At 57.7% G+C, this 15,249-nt stretch overlaps 1 protein-coding gene across 5 annotated transcripts in view; it reads left to right on the forward strand.

Annotated features, from left to right (window-relative positions):
* IFT46 (intraflagellar transport 46) overlaps positions 1-15,249 on the forward strand; it is a 104,388-nt gene that overhangs the window by 41,165 nt on the left and 47,974 nt on the right. For 2 of the 5 annotated variants that reach the window (XM_069742764.1, XM_069742763.1), the window contains exons 1-3: positions 6,493-6,645; positions 14,765-14,861; positions 14,946-15,025. In XM_069742764.1, coding sequence (XP_069598865.1) covers positions 6,616-6,645; positions 14,765-14,861; positions 14,946-15,025 — 207 coding nt within the window. In that variant the 5' untranslated portion in view covers positions 6,493-6,615. Of the gene's footprint in view, positions 1-6,492; positions 6,646-14,764; positions 14,862-14,945; positions 15,026-15,249 lie in introns of those variants that run through there. The other 3 variants (XM_069742767.1, XM_069742765.1, XM_069742768.1) reach the window with 2 other exon arrangements.

The following is a 15,249-nucleotide window of genomic DNA, read 5'->3' on the forward strand; positions in this document are numbered from 1 at the left end:
GGCGAGCCGGGGTCCCCCCAGCCGCAGACGTCCCGCTCATCCAGCCGTCATCCGCTCCTGATCCGCTCTGTGGAACCCCGCGAGGCTGCGTCTCACCGCGTGATGAGGGACGTGAAGATCCGGCCCCGTCCAGGCCCGCTGCTGACGATCCCGATGCGGCCCGGTGGGAAAGGACACCCCGCGCAAGCCCACCGTTGGATGCAGGCTCTTCGGACCCCCGACCACGGCTCCTTCCGGATCCGGCTGACGACCCTGGCGACGATCCCAGCTCGCTGGATGGGCCCGGCAGCGCTGGAACCTGCGGCGCTGCCGGCCGCTGCATTAGTGGCTCTCCCTCGCTGTCGCTATGCTGTGGCAGGAGCAGGCCGTCCGGCAGGAGCTGCACCGCGGCGACCTGCCGTGACGACACCGGCAGAAGCTCCGGCGCGTGGAGGCCCCGCCCCCAGAGTGCAGCAGAAGCAGGCCTCTCCACCGCCGCAGGCCCCAGCACGGCAGGCGGATTCCTCCCGGACCAGGCCCTGCTAGGACGCTTGCGGGCGGGCGCTCGGTCCGGAGGGTCCCTGGAGGGGCTCCTGCGCCTGCGCTGAGGTTGAAGGGAATCAGGGGACAGCCGCTCTGGAGGCCGTACGTGCCGGGAGCGCCGCTCACCGCTGGACGCCGCCTGCACATCTCCGCTGCTGCTCCCCAGGATCCCAGCCACCTGTGCCTCTAGCCAGCCAGGAGGCTGATGCTCGGCTGTCGCCCGCAGCTGCTGCAGAACGCCGTCAATGGCGACATGGTGCAGATGTCTTCTTGCTGCTTCCAGAGGGAGAAATGGTAAGCACCACCCCCCCACCCTATAAACCCCCTCCTCATGCATACGACCCTCCTCCCACAATTAACCCCTTCCTCTCCTGACCTTCTGCTCCCAAACCCCTGTCATGATGGCCTGCACGTACGCCGTCTGTGGGGGAGGGGACGGCTCGCTCCGGCCTGCTCTATCTCTGGAGGCAGATTCTCAATTTTCAAGGTATCATTGTATTCAGCTTCCTATTATCTACATGCCCATAAAGATGGCTTAAAAGGGTTAATCCTACTGACTGTAAAGAGGACTCTCACCACTTTTTACATGCTACATGGCCACATCTTGATTAAGTGGCTGAACATGGCCACATCTTGATTAAAGGGAACCTGTCACCCCGTTTTTTGAGATTGAGCTATAAATACTGTTAAATAGGGCCTGCGCTGTGTGTTCCTATAGTGTATGTAGTGTACCCCGATTCCCTATGTATGCTGAGAAATAACTTACCAAAGTCGCCGTTTTCGCCTGTCAATCAGGCTGGTCAGGTCGGGAGGGCGTGGTGACATCGGTGGTTCTTCCTCAGCTTTACGTTGGTGGCGTAGTGGTGTAGTGGTGAAGACACAGTGCGCGATCTGCGCTGTAATCCCTTGCATCGGTGGGGGCGGCCATCTTCCTGGGGCCGCGCGTGCGCAGATCGAGTGCTCTGCTGCACGGGGCTTCAGGAAAATGGCCGCGGGATGCCGCGCGTGCGCATTAGAGATCGCGGCGGCCATTTTCCCAAAGCCGAGATGCAAACTCGGCTTTGGGAAAATGGCCGCCGCGATCTCTAATGCGCACGCGCGGCATCCCGCGGCCATTTTCCTGAAGCCCCGTGCAGCAGAGCACTCGATCTGCGCACGCGCGGCCCCAGGAAGATGGCCGCCCCCACCGATGCAAGGGATTACAGCGCAGATCGCGCGCTGTGTCTTCACCACTACACCACTACGCCACCAACGTAAAGCTGAGGAAGAACCACCGATGTCACCACGCCCTCCCGACCTGACCAGCCTGATTGACAGGCGAAAACGGCGACTTTGGTAAGTTATTTCTCAGCATAGGTGGGGAATCGGGGTACACTACATACACTATAGGAACACACAGCGCAGGCCCTATTTAACAGTATTTATAGCTCAATCTCAAAAAACGGGGTGACAGGTTCCCTTTAAGTGGCTGAACATGTTAGTTGGTAAAGTTTATATGCTAATTCCCTCATCAACCAAGTGGGAGTTAGCAGAGACTCTTCCTTTGGGGCATTTACTGGGGAAAAAAGTAAATGACCCCACAAAAGTTCAGAATCAGCTTTCTCTCTGATATTGTAAGTATTATGTGTCTGGGTTCGAACTCTTGAGCTTGTGCTTTGTAGTCGGCTTCTCTGTCCGCCAACCGCAGCAGATACACTTTTTCTCCAGGTGTGTAGTTTCTGTTATTCTTTTTCGGGTAACAGGTGTTTTCATTTACTCATTTGTTTGCCCTATCACCTTTCAGGTGCTGCTTTATATACTTTCCTGGTATTTCCTGCTGGTGATAGTCTCATTTGGATGTCCAGCCATACTGCTGTAGTTTAAGCCAGTCAGTGTATATACAATTATTTTTCTTCATATTAATACAATAGCATTGTATCATTTCGGATCCATCCTGACTCCCCCCCATATATATACATCCTGGCCCGCCCATATATGCATCCCAGATCCCCATATACAGTTGTGCTCAAAAGTATACATACCCTGGCAGAATTTTTGCTTTCTTGGCCTTTTTTCAAAGAATATGAATTTTAACACCAAAACTTTTTCTCCACTCATGGTTAGTGGATGGGTGAAGTCATTTACTGTAAAACTACTGTTTTCTTTTTTTAAATCATAATGACAACCCAAATCATCCAAATTACCCTGATCAAAAGTTCACATACCCCATTTCTTAATACCGTGTATTGCCCCCTCTAACATCAATGACAGCTTGAAGTCTTTTGTGGTAGTTGTGGATGAGGTTCTTTATTTTCTCAGATGCCCACTCTTCTTGGCAGAAAGCCTCCAGTTCCTAGGCTGTCTAACATGAACTGCGCTCTTGAGATCTCTCCAGAGTGGCTCAATGATATTGAGGTCAGGAGACTGAGATGGCCACTCCAAAACCTTCGCTTTGTTCTTCTGTAGCCAATGACAGGTCATCTTGGTCATCTTGGCCATCTTGGCCTTGTGCTTTGGATCGTTGTCATGTTGGAATGTCCAAGTACATCCCATGTGCTGCTTCCAGGGAATGTTCATGACGCCACCTGTGGTATTCGGTCAGGGTGACCGACGCTGCTTTAGGGGTCCGCTGGGGTGATGTTATGGCAGCTAAATGGTATACCTTCCCACGGGTGAAGTATGTCCCGAGGGCTTCCCATTGTGTAGATGGTGGATGGTGAGAGGCGCAGAGAAGAACGACACAAGGTTGCAGTCTCTTTACCTTTACTGAAGACTTCAGCATCCACAGTCCAGAGCACCAGATCACAGGGCAGGCAGAGTCCGGCTGGTTTGGAGGCAAGTCCAGAGTTCCCTTGTCCAGGTGGAAATCAGTAGCCTTCCTTTGCACTGCGGTGGTGTAGTCCCTTATTGAAGACTTAAGCATCCACAGTCCAGAGCACCAGATCACAGGGCAGGCAGAGTCCGGCCGGTTTGGAGGCAAGTCCAAAGTTCCCTTGTCCAGGTGGAAATCAGTAGCCTTCCTTTGCACTGCGGTGGTGTAGTCCCTTACTGAAGACTTAAGCATCCACAGTCCAGAGCACCAGATCACAGGGCAGGCAGAGTCCGGCTGGTTTGGAGGCAAGTCCAGAGTTCCCTTGTCCAGGTGGAAATCAGTAGCCTTCCTTTGCACTGCGGTGGTGTAGTCCCTTATTGAAGACTTAAGCATCCACAGTCCAGAGCACCAGATCACAGGGCAGGCAGAGTCCGGCCGGTTTGGAGGCAAGTCCAGAGTTCCCTTGTCCAGGTCGAAATCAGTAGCCTTCCTTTGCGCTGCGGTGGTGTAGTCCCTTACTGCCTATGGCTTCACATAAGGGTCTCACAGATGTGGTGTTTCATTCTCTCTGTCCTCCATATAGGATAGGACAAAACCCGTATGACTGGTGACTTGTGCCTGTTTATAGGGTCTCTTAGATAACCTGGCTCTGTAGGTGTCACCGTGCCTCCTGGGTGTAGGTGCTGACAGGTAGCCTGCAATTAGCTGTCCTGCCGGTCTCTGAAATAAGGCGTAGAAGTCCTTACTCCCTCGGTGTTCCGGCTACCAGGATATTGCGCCTCAGAAGGAGACAGCTTGAGCGGGGCTGGTCCACTTCTGGTATCCTCTCCTTTGCTTCGATTTCCTTCACGCTCACTGCAATACAATTCTGCCTTTCAATGCCTCTTTCTGGGAGCTGCAGCTCTGAGGGCATGCACAGCTCCTTTAACCTTCTGTCCTCCTCAGACTCAGGTCTGGAACTCCGTAACAGAACTCCTGACTGGAGCTCTGTCAGGAACTAACTCCTGTCTGGAACTAACTCCTGTCTGGAACTAACTCCTGTCTGGAACTGACTATGGCTACTTTCACACTTCCGTCGGTACGGGGCCATCGCAAACCGTCGCCCCGACGAACCGACGGATGTTGTGCAAAATAGAGCACAATGTGGGCAGCGGATGCTGTTTTCAGACGCATCCGCTGCCCATTATGAGTTGCGGGGAGGAGGGGGTGGAGTTTCAGCCGCGCATGCGCGGTCAAAAATGGTGGACGCGTCACACAAAAAAAACGTTACATTGAACTTTTTTTGTGACGACGGTCCGCCAATTACTCTTTTCTCTTACATTCATATATTTATTCATATATTTTTTCTCTGTTTTTTGCCATTCTGGATATAGTCAGACCGGTCCTCTTGATTTATGCTCATCATATTGTACATCACTCTTAATGGGCTTGTTACTCTGTGCGATGTCCCTGCCCATTCGTGACCGGTGCTTCATGGCCCTTTGGCTTCACCTCTGCACTTTCTATTTGTGCTTGTCGCACCTCCGCTCTCATTATCAGGGGTACTAATGTAGTGTGCTCCTCCGGCTTGTGCCCAGTGCTCGACAACTTTATTGTCTCCGGCGCTGTTCTATACTATTCATGTGGTTGGCTTATGCCCTTAAATCTATGACGCAGGCGCTGTGACTATAGGTCTCCGTGCCCATGCGCGAATCAGCATTGCTATGTGCTATCTATCTGGGTCATTCTGGCCTCTCATTTTTTGACGCAGGCGCTGTTGCGCTGTATCTCTGTGCCCATGCACAGCTCTAGACTGCCCGATACAGCTTACTTCCGGTCTCAGCTTCCATGTCTCTCCTGGACACCTGTGTTCCACACCGGCACCCGTGCGCCCATCAGCTGGCAGGTATTTATATGCCCTGCGGTTATCCATACACATCTTCCCCTGACAAAGCCGTACGGGTTACGGCGATACGCGTTGGGTCGCGCCCCGCTCCCATTTTCATCTGGGGCCCCCTCCTGGTTGGTATCTCCCTCCTTTGTTGGCCTGCTAGTGATATTTCATTATGACTTTTGCAATTGGCTCTGTGCTACTCCTGGTGCACACATGAATGGGGCCGTGTTTTATGGTTTTTCACCTGTGCTGGCCTGATTATTTGTCTTCTATGGGCCATGGTGGCTTGCCTCTCGGATTATTTCAGAGTATGACTATTCTCTGTTATAGGTTCACATAGGTCCGAGTAGGATGTAACTTAACTAGCCGTGGCTGAGTGTTTTATATGTTATATGGTCACTATAGGAAGTTTTATATATTTGCCATTCCAGATACATTCGTATTAGCCTATATGGTTTTGATGACTATTATATATTTATATTGATAATTCTTATTATTTTGTATTTACTGTCATCATATCATTAATCTTGTATTACATGGATGTCATGTCTGTAGGGGGTCCATGAGTGGGGTGCTATTGTGCTGTTTTTACTTATGTGTTATGTGTTTTTTGCTGTTTTTGTGTACCCAATAAAAGTTTCATATACTATTTGGTGTAGTGTGCGGGCTTTACGGTAGTCTTTTTCTCCTTTTTTGTTCATGTGGTTTCTTACTACCGGCCTTTTGGCACCTCCCTGCTATTTGATTTACGGTTGTGCTCCTTATTTTTCTCTATTGGTCTGCCAATTACCGACGCATCCATCGCACGAATGTAAACCGCTGTGTTTCCGCTCGTTTTTTCCCGCAGCATGTGCACTGCGGATTGTTTTTTCCATAGGTTTACATTGTACTGTAAATGCATGGGAAACCGTCCGCAGCAAAATCCGCAGCGTGTGCACATAGCCTTTATGTAATTTCAAGTATACAAAATCCTCCTCTTCTAAGGCTGCCGTCACACTAGCAGTATTTGGTCAGTATTTTACATCAGTATTTGTAAGCCAAAACCAGGAGTGGGTGATAAATACTGAAGTGGTGCATATGTTTCTATTATACTTTTCCTCTGATTGTTCCTCTCCTGGTTTTGGCTTATAAATACTGATGTAAAATACCGACCAAATACTGCTAGTGTGACGGCAGCCTAATAAGTGCAGGCTGTGGCTCTGTGTACCGAGTAGGCCATACGCTGCTGCTACCGTATTGACCAGCAGGCGGCGCCGTCACCTCGCAGTTGCTGCTTACATGAGCTGTCTTGTTACACGGAGCACTGTGGCCGGAAGTGAGTGCTCCTGCCGGAAGCTGCCGCCGTCTCCATAGTGATAGCGTCGCGTCTTCCCGGGAGTGGCGGTAGCGGCTCCTGTTTGGGGCCGGGGTGTCTGTACCATTAGGCCGCATGGAGCAGGCGGATTCACAGGGGCTGCAGGTAACCGGACCGTGCGGCGTCCGAGGGAGTAACAGGCGGCGGCGGCGGTAGCAGCAGCGGGAAGGCACTGCAGGTGGTGCCGGGGAGGACTCTGCCCGCTCACCTCTCCGCCTTGTCTGGGGCACTAATTCCTCCACCTCTAACTGCCCGGGCAGATGTTGCCCCTTGTGCTCATTGTAAGGTGGCAGCCGCATACACAGTAATGTCCGCCGCGCCTGCGACAACCCTGAGATCGGCCGACTCCCCCCGACATCATCGTGTGCGATAATTGTGTCCTGGAGACTCCCCAGACCCAGAGCATAGGGGCGCAGGCGGGGGTCCGCTGGGGTACAGGCCGTACATGGACCCTATGAGTACAGAGGCGCAGGCGGGGTCCGCTGGGGTATTGGGCGTACATGGACCCTCAGAGTACATGGTGTCTGGTAGTAGGGAGCACAGGGGTGCAGGCGGGGGTCCGTGGGGTGCGGAGCGTACATGGACCCTCTGAGTACAGGGTGTCTGGTAGTAGGGAGCACAGGGGTGCAGGCGGGGTCCGTGGGGTACGGGGCATACAGGGTGTCTGGTAGTAGGGAGCACAGGGGCGCAGGCGGGGTCCGCTGGTGTACGGGCCGTACATGGACCCTCTGAGTACAGGGTGTCTGGTAGTAGGGAGTACAGGAGCGCAGGCGGGGGTCCGCTGGGGTACGGGCCGTACATGGACCCTCTGAGTACAGGGTGTCTGGTAGTAGGGAGCACAGGGGCGCAGGCAGGGTCCGCTGGGGTGCGGAGCGTACATGGACCCTCTGAGTACAGGGTGTCTGGTAGTAGGGAGCACAGGGGCGCAGGCGCGGTCCGCTGGGGTACGGGGCGTACATGGACCCTCTGAGTACAGGGTGTCTGGTAGTAGGGAGCACAGGGGCGCAGGCGGGGTCCACTGGGGTGCGGGGCGTACATGGACCCTCTGAGTACAGGGTGTCTGGTAGTAGGGAGCACAGGGGCGCAGGCGGGGTCCACTGGGGTGCGGGGCGTACATGGACCCTCTGAGTACAGGGTGTCTGGTAGTAGGGAGTACAGGAGCGCAGGCGGGGGTCCGCTGGGGTGCGGAGCGTACATGGACCCTCTGAGTACAGGGTGTCTGGTAGTAGGGAGCACAGGGGCGCAGGCGGGGTCCACTGGGGTGCGGGGCGTACATGGACCCTCTGAGTACAGGGTGTCTGGTAGTAGGGAGTACAGGAGCGCAGGCGGGGGTCCGCTGGGGTGCGGAGCGTACATGGACCCTCTGAGTACAGGGTGTCTGGTAGTAGGGAGCACAGGGGGCGCAGGCGGGGTCCGCTGGTGTACAGGCCGTACATGGACCCTCTGAGTACAGGGTGTCTGGTAGTAGGGAGCACAGGGGCGCAGGCGGGGTCCGCTGGGGTACGGGGCGTACATGGACCCTCTGAGTACAGGGTGTCTGGTAGTAGGGAGTACAGGAGCGCAGGCGGGGGTCCGCTGGGGTGCGGAGCGTACATGGACCCTCTGAGTACAGGGTGTCTGGTAGTAGGGAGCACAGGGGCGCAGGCGGGGTCCACTGGGGTGCGGGGCGTACATGGACCCTCTGAGTACAGGGTGTCTGGTAGTAGGGAGTACAGGAGCGCAGGCGGGGGTCCGCTGGGGTGCGGAGCGTACATGGACGCTCTGAGTACAGGGTGTCTGGTAGTAGGGAGCACAGGGGCGCAGGCGGGGTCCGCTGGGGTACGGGCCGTACATGGACCCTCTGAGTACAGGGTGTCTGGTAGTAGGGTCCACTGGGGTGCGGGGCGTACATGGACCCTCTGAGTACAGGGTGTCTGGTAGTAGGGAGTACAGGAGCGCAGGCGGGGGTCCGCTGGGGTGCGGAGCGTACATGGACCCTCAGAGTACAGGGTGTCTGGTAGTAGGGAGCACAGGGGCGCAGGCGGGGTCCGCTGGGGTACGGGCGTACATGGACCCTCTGAGTACAGGGTGTCTGGTAGTAGGGAGCACAGGGGTGAAGGCGGGGTCCGCTGGGGTACGGGCGTACATGGACCCTCTGAGTACAGGGTGTCTGGTAGTAGATGAGCACAGGGGCGCAGGCGGGGTCCGCTGGGGTACGGGCCGTACAGGGTGTCTGGTAAACACAAAAGAGAATAGTAAAACCAAAAACACTCAGTTTGAAAAAATGTTGCAGGGTGTCTGGTAGTAGGGAGCACAGGGGCGCAGGCGGGGGTCCGTGGGGTGCGGAGCGTACATGGACCCTCTGAGTACAGGGTGTCTGGTAGTAGGGAGCACAGGGGTGCAGGCGGGGGTCCGTGGGGTGCGGAGCGTACATGGACCCTCTGAGTACAGGGTGTCTGGTAGTAGGGAGCACAGGGGTGCAGGCGGGGGTCCGTGGGGTACGGGGCATACAGGGTGTCTGGTAGTAGGGAGCACAGGGGCGCAGGCGGGGTCCGCTGGTGTACGGGCCGTACATGGACCCTCTGAGTACAGGGTGTCTGGTAGTAGGGAGTACAGGAGCGCAGGCGGGGGTCCGCTGGGGTACGGGCCGTACATGGACCCTCTGAGTACAGGGTGTCTGGTAGTAGGGAGCACAGGGGCGCAGGCGGGGTCCGCTGGGGTACGGGCCGTACATGGACCCTCTGAGTACAGGGTGTCTGGTAGTAGGGAGCACAGGGGCGCAGGCGGGGTCCGCTGGGGTACGGGCCGTACATGGACCCTCTGAGTACAGGGTGTCTGGTAGTAGGGAGCACAGGGGCGCAGGCGCGGTCCGCTGGGGTACGGGGCGTACATGGACCCTCTGAGTACAGGGTGTCTGGTAGTAGGGAGTACAGGAGCGCAGGCTGGGGTGCGGAGCGTACATGGACCCTCTGAGTACAGGGTGTCTGGTAGTAGGGAGCACAGGGGCGCAGGCGGGGTCCACTGGGGTGCGGGGCGTACATGGACCCTCTGAGTACAGGGTGTCTGGTAGTAGGGAGCACAGGGGCGCAGGCGGGGTCCACTGGGGTGCGGGGCGTACATGGACCCTCTGAGTACAGGGTGTCTGGTAGTAGGGAGTACAGGAGCGCAGGCGGGGGTCCGCTGGGGTGCGGAGCGTACATGGACCCTCTGAGTACAGGGTGTCTGGTAGTAGGGAGCACAGGGGCGCAGGCGGGGTCCACTGGGGTGCGGGGCGTACATGGACCCTCTGAGTACAGGGTGTCTGGTAGTAGGGAGTACAGGAGCGCAGGCGGGGGTCCGCTGGGGTGCGGAGCGTACATGGACCCTCTGAGTACAGGGTGTCTGGTAGTAGGGAGCACAGGGGCGCAGGCGGGGTCCACTGGGGTGCGGGGCGTACATGGACCCTCTGAGTACAGGGTGTCTGGTAGTAGGGAGTACAGGAGCGCAGGCGGGGGTCCGCTGGGGTGCGGAGCGTACATGGACCCTCTGAGTACAGGGTGTCTGGTAGTAGGGAGCACAGGGGGCGCAGGCGGGGTCCGCTGGTGTACAGGCCGTACATGGACCCTCTGAGTACAGGGTGTCTGGTAGTAGGGAGCACAGGGGCGCAGGCGGGGTCCGCTGGGGTACGGGGCGTACATGGACCCTCTGAGTACAGGGTGTCTGGTAGTAGGGAGTACAGGAGCGCAGGCGGGGGTCCGCTGGGGTGCGGAGCGTACATGGACCCTCTGAGTACAGGGTGTCTGGTAGTAGGGAGCACAGGGGCGCAGGCGGGGTCCACTGGGGTGCGGGGCGTACATGGACCCTCTGAGTACAGGGTGTCTGGTAGTAGGGAGTACAGGAGCGCAGGCGGGGGTCCGCTGGGGTGCGGAGCGTACATGGACGCTCTGAGTACAGGGTGTCTGGTAGTAGGGAGCACAGGGGCGCAGGCGGGGTCCGCTGGGGTACGGGCCGTACATGGACCCTCTGAGTACAGGGTGTCTGGTAGTAGGGTCCACTGGGGTGCGGGGCGTACATGGACCCTCTGAGTACAGGGTGTCTGGTAGTAGGGAGTACAGGAGCGCAGGCGGGGGTCCGCTGGGGTGCGGAGCGTACATGGACCCTCAGAGTACAGGGTGTCTGGTAGTAGGGAGCACAGGGGCGCAGGCGGGGTCCGCTGGGGTACGGGCGTACATGGACCCTCTGAGTACAGGGTGTCTGGTAGTAGGGAGCACAGGGGTGAAGGCGGGGTCCGCTGGGGTACGGGCGTACATGGACCCTCTGAGTACAGGGTGTCTGGTAGTAGATGAGCACAGGGGCGCAGGCGGGGTCCGCTGGGGTACGGGCCGTACAGGGTGTCTGGTAAACACAAAAGAGAATAGTAAAACCAAAAACACTCAGTTTGAAAAAATGTTGCAGGGTGTCTGGTAGTAGGGAGCACAGGGGCGCAGGCGGGGTCCGCTGGGGTACGGGCCATACATGGACCCTCTGAGTACAGGGTGTCTGGTAGTAGGGAGCACAGGGGCGCAGGCGGGGTCCGCTGGGGTACGGGCCGTACATGGACCCTCTGAGTACAGGGGTGCAGGCGGGGTCCGCTGGGGTATGGGGCGTACATGGACCCTCAGAGTACATGGTGTCTGGTAGTAGGGAGTACAGGAGCGCAGGCGGGGGTCCGCTGGGGTGCGGAGCGTACATGGACCCTCAGAGTACAGGGTGTCTGGTAGTAGGGAGCACAGGGGCGCAGGCGGGGTACGGGGCGTACATGGACCCTCTGAGTACAGGGTGTCTGGTAGTAGGGAGCACAGGGGTGTAGGCGGGGTCCGCTGGGGTACGGGGCATACAGGGTGTCTGGTAGTAGGGAGCACAGGGGCGCAGGCGGGGTCCGCTGGGGTACGGGCGTACATGGACCCTCTGAGTACAGGGTGTCTGGTAGTAGGGAGCACAGGGGCGCAGGCGGGGTCCGCTGGGGTACGGGCCGTACAGGGTGTCTGGTAAACACAAAAGAGAATAGTAAAACCAAAAACACTCAGTTTGAAAAAATGTTGCAGGGTGTCTGGTAGTAGGGAGCACAGGGGCGCAGGCGGGGTCCGCTGGGGTACGGGGCGTACATTGACCCTCAGAGTACAGGGTGTCTGGTAGTAGGGAGCACAGGGGTGCAGGCGGGGTCCGCTGGGGTGCGGGGCGTACATCGACCCTCTGAGTACAGGGTGTCTGGTAGTAGGGAGCACAGGGGTGCAGGCGGGGGTCCGTGGGGTACGGGGCGTACATTGACCCTCTGAGTACAGGGTGTCTGGTAGTAGGGAGCACAGGGGTGCAGGCGGGGGTCCGTGGGGTACGGGGCGTACATGGACCCTCTGAGTACAGGGTGTCTGGTAGTAGGGAGCACAGGGGCGCAGGCGGGGTCCGCTGGGGTACTGGGCATACAGGGTGTCTGGTAGTAGGGAGCACAGGGGCGCAGGCGGGGTCCGCTGGGGTACGGGGCGTACATGGACCCTCTGAGTACAGGGTGTCTGGTAGTAGGGAGCACAGGGGCGCAGGCGGGGTCCGCTGGGGTACGGGCGTACATGGACCCTCTGAGTACAGGGTGTCTGGTAGTAGGGAGCACAGGGGCGCAGGCGGGGTCCGCTGGGGTACGGGCCGTACAGGGTGTCTAGTAGTAGGGAGCACAGGGGCGCAAGCGGGGTCTGCTGGGGTACGGGCCGTACATGGACCCTCTGAGTACAGGGTGTCTGGTAGTAGGGAGCACAGGGGTGCAGGCGGGGTCCACTGGGGTGCGGGGCGTACATGGACCCTCTGAGTACAGGGTGTCTGGTAGTAGGGAGTACAGGAGCGCAGGCGGGGGTCCGCTGGGGTGCGGAGCGTACATGGACCCTCAGAGTACAGGGTGTCTGGTAGTAGGGAGCACAGGGGCGCAGGCGGGGTCCGCTGGGGTACGGGGCGTACAGGGTGTCTGGTAGTAGGGAGCACAGGGGCGCAGGCGGGGTCCGCTGGGGTACGGGCGTACATGGACCCTCTGAGTACAGGGTGTCTGGTAGTAGGGAGCACAGGGGTGCAGGCGGGGTCCGCTGGGGTGCAGGGCGTACATGGACCCTCTGAGTACAGGGTGTCTGGTAGTAGGGAGCACAGGGGCGCAGGCGGGGTCCGCTGGGGTACGGGCGTACATGGACCCTCTGAGTACAGGGTGTCTGGTAGTAGATGAGCACAGGGGCGCAGGCGGGGTCCGCTGGGGTACGGGCCGTACAGGGTGTCTGGTAAACACAAAAGAGAATAGTAAAACCAAAAACACTCAGTTTGAAAAAATGTTGCAGGGTGTCTGGTAGTAGGGAGCACAGGGGCGCAGGCGGGGTCCGCTGGGGTACGGGCCGTACATGGACCCTCTGAGTACAGGGTGTCTGGTAGTAGGGAGCACAGGGGCGCAGGCGGGGTCCGCTGGGGTACGGGCCGTACATGGACCCTCTGAGTACAGGGGTGCAGGCGGGGTCCGCTGGGGTATGGGGCGTACATGGACCCTCAGAGTACATGGTGTCTGGTAGTAGGGAGCACAGGGGCGCAGGCGGGGTCCGCTGGGGTACGGGGCGTACATGGACCCTCAGAGTACAGGGTGTCTGGTAGTAGGGAGCACAGGGGCGCAGGCGGGGTCCGCTGGGGTACGGGCCGTACAGGGTGTCTGGTAGTAGGGAGCACAGGGGCGCAGGCGGGGTCCGCTGGGGTACGGGCCGTACATGGACCCTCTGAGTACAGGGTGTCTCGTAGTAGGGAGTACAGGGGCGCAGGCGGGGTCCGCTGGGGTACAGGCCGTACATGGACCCTCTGAGTACGGGGTGTCTGGTAGTAAGGAGTACAGGAGCGCAGGCGGGGGTCCGCTGGGGTACGGGCCGTACATGGACCCTCTGAGTACAGGGTGTCTGGTAGTAGGGAGCACAGGGGTGCAGGCGGGGTCCGCTGGGGTACGGGGTGTACATGGACCCTCTGAGTACAGGGTGTCTGGTAGTAGGGAGCACAGGGGTGCAGGCGGGGTCCGCTGGGGTACGGGCCGTACATGGACCCTCTGAGTACAGGGTGTCTGGTAGTAGGGAGCACAGGGGTGCAAGCGGGGTCCGCTGGGGTACGGGCCGTACATGGACCCTCTGAGTACAGGGTGTCTGGTAGTAGGGAGCACAGGGGTGCAAGCGGGGTCCGCTGGGATACGGGCCGTACATGGACCCTCTGAGTACAGGGTGTCTGGTAGTAGGGAGTACAGGGACGCAGGCGGGGTCCGCTGGGGTACGGGGCGTACATGGACCCTCTGAGTACAGGGTGTCTGGTAGTAAGGAGTACAGGAGCGCAGGCGGGGGTCCGCTGGGGTACGGGGTGTACATGGACCCTCTGAGTACAGGGTGTTTGGTAGTAGGGAGCACAGGGGCGCAGGCGGGGGTCCACTGGGGTACGGGGCATACAGGGTGTCTGGTAGTAGGGAGCTTAGGGACACAGGTGGGGTCCGTTGGGGTACAGGGTGTCTGGTAGTAGGGGGCACAGGTGGGATCCACTGGGGTACGGGGCGTACAGGGTGTCTGGTGTTGTGGGGTCTATTGAACTGATAGGGATCCCAGACGCCCCCATAATAATTGCGCGGGGTCTCGCTGTTGCTGCTGCACCAGCTCCATTAGTTCCATTATTTCCTTGCTGAGAGCCTGTCAGCAGCACGGTGCTCGGTGCAGGACAGTCGGCCATATTGGCGCTCTCATACGGAGTGACCCCTCGGGTGAACAGTGCGCTTTGTCGGTTTTCTGCAATCCTTGTTTGAAGTTTCCTTGTGGTCATGTCTTTGTCCGTCGGGTGGGACTGTGTTTAGGGTCTCCAGCTTTGTTTCGTCCCCTCCGCTGGGTCCGGGTGTATTTCTTGCCTATGTATAATTTCCTGCCGTCTCCCGGCAGCGCTTGTATGGCTTTAGCTCTTGGAAGTCTTCAGGAAAATGGTGTCTGCGGCTGCTCATGTGCAGATCGCTCAGTGCCAGATCCCCAGGAGGACGACCACAACGGAAAACATTATTCCCTCTTCATTAGAAAATCCCTGAGCCTATCACTAATTGTTACAGTATATTGTACAGTCACACAGACCCGACAGGACGATGACAGCAATGAGACTGGGGAGAATGTCAGCCGAGAAGACTTGTTACTTCTCCTGTCACAGCCGTGCTCCTGGAGGTCTGCTCAGTCTGTACATATGATAATAGGACATTTTCCTCCTCCAGACAAGGTTAGTGCAGAACCAGCCGTATGACGAGAGCCTGGAGATAAACGACTCGGAGGAGGTCGCCAGCATCCATTCTCCCACTCCAAGAAAGCCAGGCAAGAGGCATATCAGACACATACAAGAGGGGACGGTTCTGAAATATGGAAACGTGAACACTTGATTCTCTTTTTCTCCTCCAGCTTCTTCCAAGCATTCTTCAGGTAAAGGAAAAGTCATGCCGGACCCAAATATAAGCAGTGAAGAAGAGGAAAGTCCGCCGGTAAGATACGGTACATAGATGGGGTCTCCTCCTGCTCAGGCTTTAGTGTCTGGGACTGGAAAGGCTCGAAAGACACCGTACATGTAAATGTATCACCGACCACCTGGGAAAAGATCCCATTTGTTGCAGGTGTATTATGAATATATATATGTATGAAGTGCCAGCCATTCTATTTATGGACAATATTTGATAAATGAATCTCTAATTTTAATGCAGTAAGGACG

This window comes from Ranitomeya imitator, chromosome 10 (genome assembly GCF_032444005.1).
Source record: "Ranitomeya imitator isolate aRanImi1 chromosome 10, aRanImi1.pri, whole genome shotgun sequence".
Lineage (NCBI taxonomy): Eukaryota > Metazoa > Chordata > Amphibia > Anura > Dendrobatidae > Ranitomeya > Ranitomeya imitator.